Raw genomic sequence first — 19036 nt, forward strand, 5'->3', positions numbered from 1 at the left:
CGATGCCGCCCTCTTTATTTTACTAACTTACTGCATGCTGAAGGTGACCCAGCTGTCCTCACCAGAAAAAAACTCAACACCACCATCTAGTGCATTGAAAAGAAATTTATTTTATTATTCTACCAAATAGTATAATAAAAGATCGATACTTGGCGTCCGTGTATCAATACAGTATCACCGTGGAAAATATCGCGATACTATGCTGTATCGATTTTCCCCCCACCCCTACTGATTATGTTGATTAAGTTCTGGGGTACTCTCCAACATGGTGGAAGTCAATAACTCAGGGAGAAGAATTGCTGAATAAATTATGTTATTATTGTTTTCTTTGTGCACAAAAAGTATTCTCGTAGCTTTGAAAATTTACAGTTGAACCCCTGATGTCACATGGACTACTGTACCGATGTCCTTGCTATGTTTCTGTGCGTTGATCGTGGTAATATACTTGCTGTCTATAGAGGGTCAGAGAGCTCTTAGATTCCATCAAAAATGTCTTAATTTGTGAACATGAAGATGAACGAAGGTCTTACGGGTTTGGAACGACATGAGGGTGAGTAATTAATGACAGAATTTTCATTTTTGGGTGAACTATCCCTTTAATGTATATATGCTAGTGCACTTCATTTAAATCAGGGGCTTACAGGGGCCACAAGAGTGTTGGGGGTCCGTGGAAATTTTTGAGGAAAACAATAAAAGATTAAATTTTAAAAATTAAAAATAAAAAATAATAAAAAAAGATTAAAACAAGAAAATGAGTAGAAATGCAACTAAATAATAGTAACTAAAATAGTTATACCTGACATATGGGGGATTTGGGGGTCCCTCGAACGAGGCGCATGAACAAATATTGAGGTCAGTATCTAAAAGATTGAAAACCTACGATTTAGTCAAAGTAAACGCCAACTCATTGAAGTTAAGAACCGTCGGTAGTAATGACGTATCGTGGCGGTCACGAGTAGATTCGGGTTCGGTTCCGCCGTTGCCTTAGTAACGCGCTGAGCGGTCGCGGCTGATGGAGGCGATGGCGGGGGGAGGGGAGACTGCTGCCTGTCATCTCCATTATAAGCACATTAAGCGTGACATGTAGCACAACATACCCTTCGTCTACAATTCAAATTATTTGCTGAGATAAAAAATATATAAATTTCTCGATCACATCGACGCCAATATATCAAATCGCGCTGAAGGTCGGGGTAGGCCACTGGGTTACATTTCTGAAGCGTGCGCGTACGGTCTGCACGGGTCATTGGCCAAGTTTAACCATTCTGAGCATGCATACACATTAAGAGTATATTGATTTTTGCACGCCGAAGGCAAGCGAATGAATTGAGACTATAAAGAAGCATTGGTCGACATTAGGAAACAGAACGCGGTTTCATATCGCGTGCACCGGTTGTAAACTCTTTGCATTTTGCAGATTACGCTAACGATATAACACACCAAAAACTATAATTCTATATTTAGCATTTAATAAACCGCCATTCATTTCATGATAATTAAAAATAACAGACTATATGACAAGCCAATCAGGAACAGCCGACCCGGGCTACAGCTAACGCGCTGCTGTAAACAGGCCTGTTATATTTTTGTTTTCTTTGTGCACAAAAAGTATTCTCGTAGCTTTGAAAATTTACAGTTGAACCCCTGATGTCACATGGACTACTGTACCGATGTCCTTGCTATGTTTCTGTGCGTTGATCGTGGTAATATACTTGCTGTCTATAGAGGGTCAGAGAGCTCTTAGATTCCATCAAAAATGTCTTAATTTGTGAACATGAAGATGAACGAAGGTCTTACGGGTTTGGAACGACATGAGGGTGAGTAATTAATGACAGAATTTTCATTTTTGGGTGAACTATCCCTTTAATGTATATATGCTAGTGCACTTCATTTAAATCAGGGGCTTACAGGGGCCACAAGAGTGTTGGGGGTCCGTGGAAATTTTTGAGGAAAACAATAAAAGATTAAATTTTAAAAATTAAAAATAAAAAATAATAAAAAAAGATTAAAACAAGAAAATGAGTAGAAATGCAACTAAATAATAGTAACTAAAATAGTTATACCTGACATATGGGGGATTTGGGGGTCCCTCGAACGAGGCGCATGAACAAATATTGAGGTCAGTATCTAAAAGATTGAAAACCTACGATTTAGTCAAAGTAAACGCCAACTCATTGAAGTTAAGAACCGTCGGTAGTAATGACGTATCGTGGCGGTCACGAGTAGATTCGGGTTCGGTTCCGCCGTTGCCTTAGTAACGCGCTGAGCGGTCGCGGCTGATGGAGGCGATGGCGGGGGGAGGGGAGACTGCTGCCTGTCATCTCCATTATAAGCACATTAAGCGTGACATGTAGCACAACATACCCTTCGTCTACAATTCAAATTATTCGCTGAGATAAAAAATATATAAATTTCTCGATCACATCGACGCCAATATATCAAATCGCGCTGAAGGTCGGGGTAGGCCACTGGGTTACATTTCTGAAGCGTGCGCGTACGGTCTGCACGGGTCATTGGCCAAGTTTAACCATTCTGAGCATGCATACACATTAAGAGTATATTGATTTTTGCACGCCGAAGGCAAGCGAATGAATTGAGACTATAAAGAAGCATTGGTCGACATTAGGAAACAGAACGCGGTTTCATATCGCGTGCACCGGTTGTAAACTCTTTGCATTTTGCCGATTACGCTAACGATATAACACACCAAAAACTATAATTCTATATTTAGCATTTAATAAACCGCCATTCATTTCATGATAATTAAAAATAACAGACTATATGACAAGCCAATCAGGAACAGCCGACCCGGGCTACAGCTAACGCGCTGCTGTAAACAGGCCTGTTAAAGAAATAAAGATTTAAGATGTCTTTCCGTCACATACAGTGCGTTCCGTTCGGCTGTCTGCAAAAGCAAATTACTGCATCCCTGCCATGTGCTGCAGATTTGTTTACACACGTTTATGAAATGCAATTCTGCCCCGCGAACCGATTTCTAGCCATGCACAATGAGCCTGACTGCAGCGAAACTAGATATTAGATGAATAACATCGCATTTAAACGAAGACGCACTGATGATTTTCGACGATAATGGCTTACCTTGCGTCAACCGAGAATGGTCGACAAAACCCCAGGCCTTGTATGTGGCTCTCAACCGAGAGATTCAGCCGATTCGGTACAACAAGCTAAAGCAGGTCGGCTTGCTGTCTAATACACCGTCCTTGCTTCGGCCTGGAAATAGAGCTGTACACAATCCCCGACTGCTCTGCTTAACAAAAAACATACCGTTGAAATAACACGCTGGATCAAAAGCGAAACAGAGGATTTAAAGGATAGTGTAAAATTGAGAATTGGTCTGCTATTGCACGCTTGGTTGATACAGACTGTCTTCTCAACGTCGCCCACTAGGGAAAAATAAGTGCGCCCCATGGAGGTATTTGTAAATAACATTCAGGGCATGGACTCCGGTTCATCTTACAACGGGTCTTCATACAAACGCGTGGAAGGTGTTGTACGGGAACCGATAGAAAAACGCAAATATTACGAGGTGAATAAATGAACGATATTAATCTCGGAGTTGTCAAACAATAGCCTACAGTTCAGGGAGAGAACTTGACTCCTTTTGGACGGAGCCGATCCCGAGATAAAACGACACTCAGAATCATGGGAACTGTAGTGATTTCTGAAGGGATTTTTCCGTATTTTTGCAAATAACTCTAATTTAAGAGTTGGTTTTCAGGATTAATATACATTTAAGACAAAATTATTCTTAACGTGGCAAACAATTGTGTACAACTTTAGAAATTAACATACCTAGTCAGTGAACTTCAGTTCTTTGACCTAATAAAGACGAAAGATACGTTATTCGTTTAACGCATTAGGTGAGATTTAATGGATAAAAACATACAAAGAAATTGTAGCGCAACAATTTAATGACATAGGCAGAGTCAGCTTGCCAGTCCACAGCTTTATTAGTTTTTCCATTCATAGAGGTACACACACACACACACAGACAAATGAAAACAAACTTCTGAACTTCCTGTTTTTAGAAAAACAGTGAGGTGACAAATAAGAGGAAAAGAGTGTTAGGAACAGAACGAAAGGAATAGAACCTGTGCTTTAGAAGGGAAAGAAACTTAAGGAAACCAGAAAGTGAGGAACAAAGTAGCAATAACAGGTACTTTAACTTGTACAATATTGAAACATTCATTTGGAGAGGATGCCTTGATTACAAAATACATAAAGTGCACAGCATACTGAACTAGGAGACAGTGATCCAAGTGTAATTCAAACATGGCTGGAGAACAAGCTTTGCACCTGATCTGTGCAGACCATTGGCATGATTTGACGAGACGCTACGTAAATCTCCAGAAAGGCTCTTCATGCAGCAAAGGCGCCTGGTTTTGGTTGTGGTCAGTCTCGAGGAGAAATCGCAACCATCCTAGGACATTCTCCTGTGCCGTTAGGCGACTGCTGAAGGTGTAGCCCAATCCGGGCTGAGAGGTTTGGCTCCGGTGGCATGGGACTCCAACCTGGACAGAAGAATCTCAGTTAGCACCGAAACCATGCACTGTACTTTACAAGAGAAGGACATTGGTTTTATATACCACTACCACAATATACCACTTCAAACAACTCCATTGACTCAATATTTAGGTCTGACCTGAGTGGCATTAGAATACAGCCAAGGACCATCGGCAGAAGGTTGTGAAACAATGGCCGACATGGTATCCGGCGCCATTTCCCACTTTGTGCCCTCCTTTTCACCACCGTCGCACAGCTCTGTATTCATCTTCTCAAGCAAGCTCTGCCTAAGTGTTTAATTTAGCAAATTAATAGAATTACTGCAAATTTAAAAACCGTCTTTGAACACTTACAATTGATCAACAGGGTCTTGTCCCTCCATGTCTTTCTGGGAAGCAGATGGTGGGTCCCATGCATGAAGCGCTCTCCGCCAGAGACGGACTTGCATGTCCCAAGATCTGCGGCTATATTTGCGGTATTTGTTTGGAGTGGAAGGGTGAATCCCAGGCACACGCAGACGCCTGAACAGTTAGGAAATAATATAACCAGGAACCTTTCAATACAATCAGGAGAACATTTAGCAAGAAAACAAAAATAAAAATGGGGGGAAAGTTAAGTTGTTAGCAATTTAATAAAATTTCACCAGTTCTCACTTTGGAACTTGTTGAGCATAGCTCTGGTAGCCACAAGTGTTCTTTCCATATTGAATCTGTTTTTGTCTACGCTTCAAAACTGCCTCATTGGTCTCGAATTGTGCCGGGTCAGCATTGTTGGGGCACCACTGTCGCCCTGATGGTGACCTACAAAACAAGTTATTTAATCAGCTGGCACAAGAAGGCTAAATATGTACATATACACACTTTTTTTTTTTTTTTTTAAATAAAAGCAATACATTTACACACACACACAAGAGGGAAATTCTATTTAAAATCACTTAAAAGTACTTCATACTTAATAGAATTGCATATGTACACACTGTTTATTAAAAACGTTGTTTGGAGTGGAAGGGTGAATCCCAGGCACACGCAGACGCCTGAACAGTTAGGAAATAATATAACCAGGAACCTTTCAATACAATCAGGAGAACATTTAGCAAGAAAACAAAAATAAAAATGGGGGAAAAGTTAAGTTGTTAGCAATTTAATAAAATTTCACCAGTTCTCACTTTGGAACCTGTTGAGCATAGCTCTGGTAGCCACAAGTGTTCTTTCCATATTGAATCTGTTTTTGTCTACGCTTCAAAACTGCCTCATTGGTCTCGAATTGTGCCGGGTCAGCATTGTTGGGGCACCACTGTCGCCCTGATGGTGACCTACAAAACAAGTTATTTAATCAGCTGGCACAAGAAGGCTAAATATGTACATATACACACTTTTTTTTTTTTTTTTTAAATAAAAGCAATACATTTACACACACACACACACACACACACACATAAGAGGGAAATTCTATTTAAAATCACTTAAAAGTACTTCATACTTAATAGAATTGCATATGTACACACTGTTTATTAAAAACGTTACTTTTAATATTAGTATTTGTCTAAAAATATTAAACATTTAGAATTTTGTATGCATATATACAAATTGTATTAATTCATAAATACTATTTCTTTTCTCTTCAATAACCATATTAAGAGACCTGTTGATCCCATCAATGTCTTCTGTTCCAACAGCAACACTAGCTGTAGACATATTCAGGATGCACCGCTCAAGAATGGATGACCTGAACGGAGAATCGGCTATTTAAATGGTTAAAACCTTCTTTAAATTAGTTGTTTAACTTCTAAAGTGTCTGATACAAAACTTTCACACCAAAACGTCAGATATGCAACCAAAGTTCATTGAATAAAAACAGACCTGCGAGGCTTCTGAACAGCAGAAGTCTTTTCTCCATTATATAAGACTATCATACACTGAACTGCAGCCTGGTAGAAGCCAAGGTTCTGGGCTACATGGGAGAGAGTGTGTTTTAGTCTTGAAGTCTTGGGCAACGTCTGTTGGCCACAAATGAAGAGGCAGACCTCTAAAATACAAACAAAAGACAAGCTACAGCAACACATAACGATATTTCAAATGTGCAAACTGAATTTTAAAAACATACAACCACGACTCAAAAGGGCTTTGAAGAAGGCTCTCTATGCGTGTTGTCATGATTTTGGCTACAGCCACACAACACATTGCGTTTGACAAAGCTTTTTATCAGCGGCAGGTGTAACGGGGCGGGGCTCTACAAATGAGACAGGTAAGGCCACTAATCATTAAAAAAAAATCTAAACAATTTACAAAATAAAATAATATCGTCATAACGATTTCATGAGGAAGGAAATAAATTCTCTTTTTTATTTTTTTATTTATTTAGTCATGTGAACTGAAAATGTCTAGTGTACAGTGTTTGATCGTTGCCACGGAGAAAAAAAAACTGTCAAAAAATATGTAGCTGTCAAGAGTTTACAGTAAATATTTCACTGTTTAGACATTGGCAACAAAATAACTGGCAGATAATATATACTAGCCTATATAGAACTGGTTATTCTATACTATATAGGGTAAGTTATCAATGTAATCTGCCACTAAACAGCTTATTTTATTTATTCAGCAAAAACAATAAAACAGCTATGAAACACAAAACTATTCGTGTAAATCACGTTAAACGTAACCATATAAAATCTGTTTTGTCCAGTTAATATTGTGTTTAAAGTTGTTGTTGTTGTTTTCCATGGTCAGCGACAGCAATTTTATTGATTTGATCAGAGATCGGCTTTGGTTGGATCCATAGACTGTATGGTTGGATCACTTGAAATAGAACGGTACTTGTTTACGACAGCAACACACACTTTACGGCTTCACGATAGCAAAATGGCGTCTGGCAGTGGGGTAAGAATTTTGTTAAGACTTTTTTTTAGATTTCCTTCTTTGTTTAGAATTTTAATCTATCCGCTTTCTTTGACAATTGTTTATGAACTAAATCTGTTCTTAATTTCTTCTTTTATGAAGTGTAGATGTCGCGGTAGCTGGGAAAAATGAAAGCTAGTTGAGGGTTGTGGCTCCAGATGGTTTTGTTTTGTTGTCGTATACAAAAACAAGAACACGGATATATTTAACTATGAGACGTTTTGCAAGCTGGTATCTCTAGTATTGCTGACTGACAGCCTTGTTAAACTATCAGTATGATCAGATGGGTTTTTATTCATGTTGGATCTTGTGCACATGCTTTTCTATGCATTTTCAGCAGATTTCTGAATACGGCTGATGTGATTCCTTTGTTTAACATGTTTATAATAGCATCTGTTTGTTTTTGTAGTCCAAGAATGATTTTCGTCGTAAATGGGACAAAGATGAATATGAACAGCTGGCCCAGAAACGACTCACAGAAGAGAGAGAGAAAAAAGATGGTAAGCAAAACTGTATTGTAACCTTTCATATATATATAAGAATGCATTTATTACATTTTATGTTAGATTGTCACATATAAGGTCAAATAAAATTAGCTCAGCTGACAATAGTTCATCCAAGTAAATTTCTAGCAGTATTTCTTATGTTATCCATCTTTTCTGTTCTCTAGGCAAGCCTCTGCCCCCCGTCAAGCGGGAGCTTCTCCGCCACAGAGATTATAAAGTGGATCTGGAGTCAAAACTGGGGAAGACAATCGTCATCACAAAGACCACAGCACAGGCTGAGATGGGAGGGTGGGTATCTGCTGTACAATGACTGTACTATGACTGCATCAGCATGAGTTTATGAGCAAGTGAGTGGGCTGTGCGATTAATCAAAATCGTAATCATATCACGATGTGAACATGCATGGTTTCTAAACTGCAGAAAACACTATCTATGCAAAGATATGGTGCCTGCAAATGTTGTCAATAAAGCCGCAACTACTACTTCAGCTAATAGTCAACATCTGTTTTGATAAAGCTTTCCAGGGGCCTGTACCATGATGGTAGTTGAACAAATACAGAGATACAGGATTAGTTTCGAGTTGACAAAACCAAACCACTCCAATCCGGCTTTGTTGGTACCATGATGCTGATCATCAACTTTCTTTGTCAACTCGGGCTTTGATCCGGAGCATGTGTACATGAATGTATGACATCACTGGCGAACAGCCAATCACGAGCCTTGGTTAAAGGTTAAGAGATTGAAGAATATGATTAATTTAAATGCATTTACAATTTTAAAAAAGTACTTTTTAATGAAAGTGGACAAATAAAATAAATTATCTTTCTCTATCAGTGCAGTCACAAGTGAAACTTGTTAAGTTAGTTTATATAGTTGAAAATATACAACAATATAGACTCGAAATCATATAAAATAACTAAGTAATTATCATTAAACCCAGACAATTTTTAATTTATTTTTTAAGTACTAGTGACCTTTAATTTGGAGCAAGAGAAACTGGGGGAGTGACTTTTTTGCGTCAAACAATTTGTCACTTTGCTCACATCTGATTGGTCCAATTTCAGTTTGAGATCTCTTACCCAGAACATAACCTGCCCCGGAGCAGGTTAGCTGTGGAGTGTAAGTTACCATGGCAATGAAGGCCGTTAAAAGCCAAGCCACTTTCATGGTACCTAAAACCCAGGATTGGTGCAAACTAAACCGAAACTTACTTGGCTAGCCAGCTAATCCGGCTTCATGGAACAGGCCCCTGGTTTCCTTTTGAAAAATGTTTCAATTTAAATTCATAAAACCAAAATGCATTTATGAATGTAAAGTGTCAGGAAATATTATGTCAAAATGGTGATTAAAAGTCTAAATGAAATCGCAATATTGATTAAAATAATAGTGATTAGTGTTTTGTTTTGTTGAAACATAATATATGTTGTAATGTATGAGTCTTTTCATTGGCTGACAATATTTCAGGGTGTTGTGCTATTTCTGTTGATATAATTATGTATTTCCTTCCTCTCAGGTACTACTGCAATGTCTGTGATTGTGTAGTAAAAGATTCTATAAATTTCTTGGATCATATCAATGGTAAAAAACGTAAGTATTGCGGTGTTTGTGCTTTTCTTGTATTTTTATGCAAAATATTAATATTACATAATATATATGTAACACGTAGCATATATTCATATTTTCACACTCTATATGTACAAATCCTTATATGTGATATTTAAATGAATGTTTATATTATCTTTATATAACAGTTCTTTGTATATTTGTGACCCTGGAGCACAAAACCAGTCTTAAGTCGCTGGGGTATATTTGTAGCAATAGCCAACAATACATAGTATGGGTGAAAATTATAGATTTTTCTTTTATGCCAAAAATCATTAGGATATTAAGTAAAGAAAGTGTTCCAGCACCCTCAGATTCCAGATTTTCAAATAGTTGTGTATATGCTTATTTATTCAGCTTTCAGATTATGTATAAATCTCAATTTCAAAAAATTGACCCTTATGACAAGTTTTGTGGTCCAGGGTCACATATATTTTTCTCTTTTTTTTTTAGTGCTAATTTTTTATTCCGCACTTATTCCGTTACTTTTATAATTCAGTGTCTAGCTGTTGTATTTCTGTAGAAAAGTCAAATATTTTGTAAGCACACTTGGCCAGTAGCATTTTCTAACTGGATACATTTATTTTGCCATGACACAGATCAGAGAAACCTGGGAATGTCCATGCGAGTAGAGCGCTCTTCATTGGACCAAGTTAAAAAACGGTTTGAAGTAAACAAGGAAAAGCAGAAGGAGTATGATTTTGAGGAACGAATGAAGGAGTTGCGAGAGGAGGTCAGTGTTGAAATTGAGGTTCATTTACGGACAGGTGACATGCAGATAAATGTCTTGAAGACCAGTGCATCTTAACTCACAATTGTAAACAAAAATATCATTTTTGTGATGTCCAGTGCATGCTTTCTGTAACGGTACTTAACTTGTCTGAAAAAAAAAATCAAAACTTTAAAGTGATAATTAACCGAAAAAATGAAGATTTGCTCACCATCAGGTCATCCGAGATGTAGGTGACAAGCAGTGTGGAGTGATGTGAATGAATCATTCTTTTGAACTGATAAAACAGTTCACTAAATTGGCCTGAACTGACTGAACTGTCACTGCTTAACTGTGTAAACAAACTGGTGAATCTGTCATTTGGACCAGTTCTTTGAAATGAAATGACCGAAAGAACCAGTTTGTGGAAAAGAATCAGACTTCCCCATTTGCCTGAGCTTTTGGATTAAAGGTAATATGTTCAGTTTCTTGCACAGACCAGTTACTTTGCTTCAATGTATCAAAATATTTAATATGTCAGAATATAACCAGGAGCTGTCAGTATTAACTTTGTATTGCCGGTGTATGCTTTTTTTTTATAACTCTTAATTGCCGGTAGCCTCTAACTTGCATTTATGAATCACCAAGGACCACGGTTTCAGCTCAAAAATGTTTTTACTATTCTACTAAAGAAAAAAAAAGTCACCTACATTTTGCATGTCCTGAGGGTGTGTAAATTAATACATACTATCATACAGCATACTATCATTTTTGGGTAAACTGTCCCTTTAAGAATTGATTTTTTTTCTGGCAACAGCATATCAGTGCTCTAAGTTCATAGCCTATCCTATATATTTTTTCCCCCATGCTGCTGTTAAGGAGGAGAAAGCAAAAGCCTACAGAAAAGAAAAGCAAAAGGAAAAGAAAAGAAAGGCAGAAGAAGATCTCAACTTTGAAGATGATGATGAAATGGCTGCTGTGATGGGATTCTCAGGTTTTGGATCCTGCAAAAAAGGCCACTGATCACTCATTTGAAACGTTTGCTCACCAAGGCCTTCTCTGAATGGGTATCCCTGAACTGTATGAACATTTGCAAGAACTTCATTATTGTTTCACAGGACCATACAGCTTTTATCCCATATTCTGTTAAATCCTTCTGATTCAACATGTGGTGGGTAACCTGATTTTGGCCCTTGATCATAGAACATCAGCATAACTTCGTCAATCTAAATCGAACCCCTTGTTATAATGACGTTTTTGTTATAAGGTCGTTGTGTAAATAGGGCTGCATATGCATAAATGTTTTATGAGTTGTGTCTGAAGTTACCCTCTTATACCTTCCACACAATGAAACAGAAAAGGTTCAAATTAAAACAATATGACCTCCTTTGAAGATAAAACTTGATGCTTCTGTTCCTTAACGTCTCTGTAGATGCGGGGCAGACAAGGGTATGATAAACCTGTTAATTGTGTAATTATAGAGTTTTTTTTTTTTATTATTATAAAGAGACTGATAGATTGTAATGTACTGTAATGTAATGTAAAAACATTATCTAACATCCTTTCAGAGTTTTCTACTGTATTAAAGACTACAGCCATAATACAGTGAGTGTGTGCATATATGTAGTTCATTTTATTAATTTTATTAGTTAAATTACTTACAGAATTATTATTTACTCTACATATAGAGCACATATAGTGCATATAATAAAAATGAATTCAACATTTTAAAAATAAGCATTTCCTACTTGACTAATTACCCAAACTAAAGTAAAGTAAAGGAAAAATTTTAGCTGATATTGATTTATATAGTACCTTACCACCAGGTGGTGCTATTGGCTCCCATAAATTTACTGGCAAATGAACATTTACATCTGTCACAATAATCAATAAAACGGAATAAATAAAAAATTTTGAATAAATAAATGCCAATTCACAACAATAAATTATTATTATACAAAATATTCCAACAAAAGACTAGCCAAAAAAGTGAATTCGTAAAGAGAAGCGGCTCGGCTGTTCACACAGCACAGACACATATGGTGACACGTACCACACGGTTCTGTTCTTTCATTAGCCTACAAATGCCATTGCCATTGTGCATAGATAAAGAGGAAATATAATGTGTCTGTTGTAGCAAAAATGAGGAAAAACTGAGCATCAATGAGCCATTGAGACTGTAGAATGAGTTCTAAACAATTCAATTCAAGTTTATTTGTATAGCGCTTTTCACAATACAAATCGTTGCAAAGCAGCTTTACAGAAAATTAAGTTTCTACAATATATTTAGTAGTAGCCTAGCTTGTCAGTGATGACTGTCAAATTGATGTACATATGGCAGAAATGCACGGTAAAGTTCAGTTAAAGACGTAATCAAACAGACGATGAACACTATTAACAGCAATGATTATACAGTATGTTGCAATCAAACTTGTAGCAAAATTTGGTAGTTTATGTTGTTTCAGGGTTAGCATCATCTGAGGTCCTCTCAGGTCTTTGTAATGATGGGGTTGGCATCATCTCTTCTCAGGTGTTCGGTCATCTCAGGTCTTTGTAAGGGCTGGATCCAGACTGAAGCTTGTGTAATTCCTATATGCAGAAACAGAGAAACAAATTGACATAATTAGCGTAGCTGCTGTTCCAACCAAGCAAAAATGATTTGTTCAACCCAAGCTAAGGAATAATAATGTGCATTTGATCAGATATAACTGCAGTACAAGATTATGAGATGCATTATTTGAATGCTTGACCAAAGACATGTGTCTTTAATCTAGATTTAAAGGGGTCATATGATGCGATTTCAAGTTTTCCTTTCTCTTTGGAGTGTTACAAGCTGTTGGTGAATAGATAAGATCCCTAAAGTTGCAAAGACTAAAGTCTCAAACCCAAAGAAATATTTTTTATAAAAGTTAAGACTCGTCCACGCCCTCCTAAAACGCCTCGTTCAAACACGCCCCCACATATCTACGTCACTGTGAAGATTTGCATAGCGGCGCCCAAATGTTCACGTGAATAAAGAAGGCTAACTTTATTGTTGCTGCCGCCGCCATGTTGTGAAGATGCTGTGTGTTTCGTTGCAAAAGCGAAAATACTTTGTTTGGCCTTCCAAAAGAGGACACGACTAGAAATCAGTGGTTAAGTTGTATTTACAACACTGTTCCAGAACAGATCAACCCAAATATTCAGATGTGTGCAACGCATTTTACGGAGGACGAGGACTGTTTCCTGGGAGAGTAGCTTACAATGCCGGTGTTCTGACAAATAATGCTGACTCACAGCCTGTATGACACACAAAAGTGTATATTTCAAGACAATAAAAGTTATTTTAAAGTTACATACTAAGATGTACTTTAGGTTGGTCAAAAAACTTTTAAGTTCAACTAATTGCATATATTTAAACTAAAATAAATTTTCTTTTATATGTAAATAATATGAAATTAAGTGTTCATAAACATTACATTCAGTTCACATTTAAGTATATTCTTTAAAATTGTGTTATTTCTGTAATAATTATTTTTAAAGCTATGCTAAATCCTTATTTTCCCTGTAAGGCCCACTGTTGTAATATTACAACATCAGTTTTAGCTTGATTAAAATAAAGCTGCTCATGTTTTTTTTTTCTCTAAGACCACATTTACACAACTTAAGTCAAGTTTATTTGTACAGCGCTTTTCACGATACAAATCATTGCAAAGCAACTTTACAGCAAATTAAGTTTCTACAATATTTAGTGGTAGCTTATCAGTGGTGACTGTCAATTAATGTACATATGGCAGAAATGTACGGTAAAATCAATTTAAGACGTAATAAAACAGACGATGAACATTATTAACAGCAATTATTATATGATGCAATCAAACTTATAGCAAAGTTTGGTAGTTCTGTATGTTGTTTCAGGGTTGGCATCATCTGAGGTCCTCTGAGGTGTCAATCCCGTGGCAGAAACAGAGAAATAAATAGAGACATAATTAGCGTAGCTGCTGTTCCAACCAAGCAAAATTTATTTGTTTAACCCAAGCTAAAGAATAATAATGTGCATTTGATCAGATATGACTGCAGTACAAGATTATGAGATGCATTATTTGAATGTTTGGCCAAAGAGATGTGTCTTTAATTTAGATTTAAACAGAGAGAGTGTGTCTGAACCCCGAACGTTATCAGGAAGGCTATTCCAGAGTTTGGGAGCCAAATGCGAAAAAGCTCTACCTCCTTTAGTGGACTTTGCTATCCTAGGTACTACCAAAAGTCCGGAGTTTTGCGACCTTAGGGAGCGTGATGGATTGTAGCGTGGTAGAAGACTAGTTAGGTACACAGAAGCTATTAAGGGCCTTGTAGGTAAGTAATAATATTTTGTAACTGATACGGAACTTAATAGGTAGCCAGTGCAGAGACTGTAAAATTGGGGTAATATGATCATATTTTCTTGACCTGGTAAGGACTCTAGCTGCTGCATTTTGGACTACCTGTAGCTTGTTTATTAAAGATGCAGGACCACCACCTAGCAGTGCATTACAATTGACCAAACAATGCATTACAATAGTCCAAACAGGGGAAGTACAGCCCCTTCATGAACAATCTCAAGCATCGGTCACAAAATGCTCAAATAATTGAATTTAAAATTAGCAATAAAAAAGGAAAAGAGTGTTTTATAGAGCCACTCCAAAAATGTACCATGTAACGATACTTTCCACTAAAATAAAATAAAAAAGTGTGGGAGCCCCTTAAAACATTATTGACATATATAAACAACAGGATGACATTACTCTGAATCAAGACCGCTGACTTTGCCCTCAAAACAGATCTTAATACACCCACTGAACCACCTCCTATTTCGTAAGCAGCCAGGAAATGGAAATAACTGTGTGACAAGGCAGGGCCATTGTATGTGTTTTGGTGCATGACATCAAGTACATGTAATATGATAATCATATCTGAACATCCGTTTACAGGTTCGTGAAGCAAATACACAAAAATACACTTACAGCTACATCAAAGTGGATATTCAGTGATGGAAGCACATTTACCGAGATATTTCCATGAACTAACCCCTAGAACAGGAGCAACTGAAAGCTTGAAACTCATAGTTTCCAGTTGTGGGTGTCATATGCGAACAGTTCAGGAGCTGAACCAGCCGTCCGTGTTGCAGGTCATGATCCACATAATCTTTCACACCATCTGACTTTTTGTTAGTTTCTTTTGCAAATGTGGTTCTTAGATGGTAAATAGCAGCACAATTCCCATAATCCAATAATTTGGGTGCTTGTTTAAAAATGAAGCTACAAAAATTCCACAATTTAACCAGGTTTGTTTTTTTCTTTTTCTTTTAAAAAAAAAAAGCTCAAATAAAATGCTAAAATAGTTCTTAATTATCAGTCTGAATGTTAAATTCAAACTGAAATGTTACATATTTAACCCCAGAAGCATCAGCTAATGGCGAATGAAGCTCTGAACTAAAAGATGAAATTAAAAAGTGAATATAATAAAATGATGGTGTATATTACAACTTTGATGAATATATTTTGTTTTGTAAACTTCTAAACTTTAAATCAGTCATGAAGTACTGCTCATACATTGACTTTGCTCGTGTTATCTTATGTAACTAGCAAGGGTTCATTTGCACTAAACAGCTCTTTTATCAACATTCAAAACCAAAATGTAAGAATCACATGACATGTGGAACTGGCAAGATGTAGATAATGAGGCAGATAATGAAATAATAATGTAGTTTTAAACTTGCATTGTGTGTTTAGGATCTCACTGAAGACTTAAATGAACATCAGATTGAGTCCAGTAGTTCATAATGTCCAGTGCTTATAGTCTACATCTGTCAGAGGGGTCGAAGATGAATTATAATAAATGAAGAAATAGCTTCTTTTTTTCATGAAGGGGCTGTACTTCCCCTATTTGTCACAACAATCATTAACAGGAAGTCTATGGGGAAGTGGATGTCATTCTTTCTTTTCATACTGTGCTCAGGCAAATCCGGGGTGTTGGGCTTTTTAGTTATTTTTGAAAATGTTGGTCGAATTTTGAGTGTTTCTCCCGCTTCTACATTTGAAACAGAGTGATTCTGTCACTGAAGTATTATCTCGTGATTTCTTTTCTTCTTTGATTTGGCACCAGTCTCCTCGTCTTCTCAGGAGACATAGTGTCAGACACAGTGAGAGTGGCAACTTTTTTTTTTCTTTCTCAATGCTTGTTGGTTTCTGGGATTTGATATTCATAAGTAAGTGTAGCGCGTTTGGAATAATGAGTTCTGATAGTATTCCATCCAAATCGGAGGTTCTGAGCTGGGATTCACAACGGTTAGCAGACTTTCTGAAGAAAGTAAGTTGCTTTCTCTTTCTATGTTTCAATGTAAAATATGAAGTGAAATTAAAAACCTATCTGTTGTAATTAATGTGTTATTAAAACGTTTATTTTATAGACGTTCAGCACATGTACTATGAATTTGGTACTGTTTAAAACTGAGAGACATTTGTTATGCATCAGTGAATCTTAAATAGAGTTGAATGTATATTTAATGATATTTAATATTACATTATGTTGGAGATATGGTTATTTCTTTGAGCCTGCATGTTCAGCTGACAGACTTTCTTTTTCATGATCTTTAGCGGAATCTAACCGGGTGTGATAAGGTCGTGACACGGTATAACATCAATGGACAAAGGTTCCTGGTATGTATGTTTATAAAAAATTGAGTCTAGCAGTTTTGGTATGTCACAACCCAAAACTGTGTCACAGATCTGTTCTGATCGCAGACAGCAGGGGGAAATTAATAAATTCAAGAGGCATTTAGAAACCAGAATTGACCATTTTCAGCACATGTATACATAATCATCATTTTGTATGCCATGTTCATTTAGTATATGCCTAATTTTAGCCTTATGCATTTTGTGGTAATGTGAATTAAACTTGTTTGATTTTAAGGATGTTTTTGTTTGCATTTGTAAAAAAAAATATTACATTTTCTTAAATATTTATATTCATTATGGAGCACAGACAAAAATGTGCCTTTACAAAACAGATGTCTGTGGTCTGACTCGATGTGAGATCATTGTTTCCCTTGGTCCAGCAATTCAGGAAGTGCTGTTATTAGAAACTAACTACCAAGTAAACTGCTAACCTCTAAAAACTCTCAAGAATTTCTGTTTTCAAACAACCAACTCCTAATCGGTTAGAAATAAGTTCTAAATGTGTTTATGTGTGTTTCTATCTATGTTCAAGTGAGCCTTCAAATGATTTTGAAGGATTGAATCATTATAGCAGTGATTAATATGGTTTTAACCCTAACTGATGCAGTGCATAGCATTTATTGCTTAAACAACCATGTCGGAAGATGTACCCATGGACCTAATCTAGGATGCCAGTGCCAAGATTGTGGCTCAAATTGTGAAAGACTGGCCACCGCAGATTCCTGACCTTAAAATCACTGAAAGTCTTTGGGAGGTGCTAGAGTCAGCTTGTCCAAAAACACACCCTAATACAGGGTTCCTCAAATCTTGCCCTGGAGGGCCAATGCGCTGCAGAGTTTAGCTCCAACCCTGATCAAACTCACCTACCTGTGATTTTCTAATGATCCTGAAGACATTGATTAGCTTGCTCAGGTGTGTTTGATTAGGGTTAGAACTAAACTATGCAGGAAAGTGGATCTCGTGGGCCAGATTTGAGGATCCCTGCCCTAATATATCATTGGACAGCCTTTAGCTTTGCTAGCATTGTGCGTTCGTTATGGAATTGTTTCGACGATGTTATGTAATGTCACAACATACATTTTTGGCTCAGATGTTGTATTGACAATGGGAGAGTCTCTGTAAACACTCTGTAAAGTCAACTCCAGGTCAGGACAATGAAATATATACATGAAAATTGTTCCTCGTGCTAATTAAACCATTATTTCATGGTTTGGGCCCTATGACATTGTCATCCTGGAATATGGACCTGTACATCTTCCAACATGGCTGTTTAAGAAATTAAAAGCTATACACACTGCATCAGTTAGAGAGTAAAAAGAATTGTTACAAAACATGACAGAAATGTATTAATCAATGCAATAATGATCCAGCCGTAAACTCTTCAGTATTTTGCTTATTTAAATCCAAATGGTGACTTTTTTTATTTGGCCATGCAGTGTACATATGCATAGACACACTACCAGCCGAAAGATTTTGAACAGTAAGATTTTTAATGTTGTTGTTTTTTTTTTTAAAGAAGTCTCTTCTGCTCACCAAGTCTGCATTTATTTGATCCAAAGTACAGCACAAACAGTACAAATTTGAAATATTTATACTATTTAAAAGAAACTGTTTTCTATTTGAATATATTTTAAGTAATTAAATAGTCATTTATTCCTGTGATTTAAAAGCTGAATCTTTACCATTATTACTCCAGTCACATGATCCTTCAGAAATCATTCTGATTATTATGCTGAAAACAGCTGAGTATAATTTTTTCAGGTTTCTTTGATGAATCGAAAGTTCAGAAGAACAGCGTTTATCTGAAATAGAAATCGTTTGTAACATTATAAATGTCTTTATCATCACTTTATCATCAATTTAAAGCATCCTTGCTAAATAGAAGTATTAATTTCTATAATTTCTTTCCCCCCCCAAAAAAAATGATATGATGTATAATGTTGCGAAAGCTTTTTATTTCAGATAAATGCTGATCTTTGGATCTTTCTATTCATCAAAGAATCCTGAAAATGTACTCAACTGTTTTTAATATTGATAATAATAATAATAATAATAATAATAAATGTTTCTTGAACAGCAAAACATATTAGAATGATTTCTGAAGGA

The 19036-nt window shown here is 36.6% G+C and overlaps 4 protein-coding genes across 4 annotated transcripts in view; 2 read left to right on the forward strand and 2 right to left on the reverse strand.

The window, feature by feature from the left end:
* Positions 1-3402, reverse strand: part of LOC107733521 (protein FAM53C-like) — a 21400-nt gene extending 17998 nt beyond the window's left edge. Inside the window, exon 1 of the mRNA XM_016545174.1 lies at positions 3100-3402. The gene's annotated coding sequence lies outside the window, so the exon portion shown is untranslated. The remainder of the gene's footprint in view (positions 1-3099) is intronic.
* A 545-nt stretch (positions 3403-3947) lies between these two features.
* On the reverse strand, positions 3948-6739 carry LOC107733486 (oocyte-specific histone RNA stem-loop-binding protein 2-like). The gene is given in 8 exon segments (XM_016545118.1): positions 3948-4532; positions 4664-4811; positions 4878-5045; positions 5690-5836; positions 6166-6249; positions 6384-6422; positions 6424-6549; positions 6628-6739. Coding segments are annotated over 8 exon segments (966 nt in total). The 5' UTR covers positions 6705-6739; the 3' UTR covers positions 3948-4355.
* Positions 6740-7345: 606 nt separating this feature from the next.
* LOC107733509 (zinc finger matrin-type protein 2-like) lies at positions 7346-11824 on the forward strand. The gene is made up of 6 exons (XM_016545157.1): positions 7346-7400; positions 7828-7918; positions 8089-8212; positions 9438-9511; positions 10126-10259; positions 11115-11824. Exons 1-6 carry the CDS (start codon positions 7383-7385, stop codon positions 11256-11258), a joined length of 585 nt encoding a protein of 194 aa, XP_016400643.1. The 5' UTR covers positions 7346-7382; the 3' UTR covers positions 11259-11824.
* A 4383-nt stretch (positions 11825-16207) lies between these two features.
* The window catches only part of LOC107733507 (lymphocyte cytosolic protein 2-like), a 12618-nt gene continuing 9789 nt past the window's right edge, over positions 16208-19036 (forward strand). Inside the window, exons 1-2 of the mRNA XM_016545155.1 lie at positions 16208-16562; positions 16850-16912. Coding sequence (XP_016400641.1) covers positions 16428-16562; positions 16850-16912 — 198 coding nt within the window. The 5' untranslated portion in view covers positions 16208-16427. The remainder of the gene's footprint in view (positions 16563-16849; positions 16913-19036) is intronic.

The sequence above is a fragment of the Sinocyclocheilus rhinocerous genome, unplaced genomic scaffold (genome assembly GCF_001515625.1).
Source record: "Sinocyclocheilus rhinocerous isolate Xijiao unplaced genomic scaffold, SAMN03320098_v1.1 scaffold69, whole genome shotgun sequence".
NCBI classification, from domain to species: Eukaryota; Metazoa; Chordata; class Actinopteri; order Cypriniformes; family Cyprinidae; genus Sinocyclocheilus; species Sinocyclocheilus rhinocerous.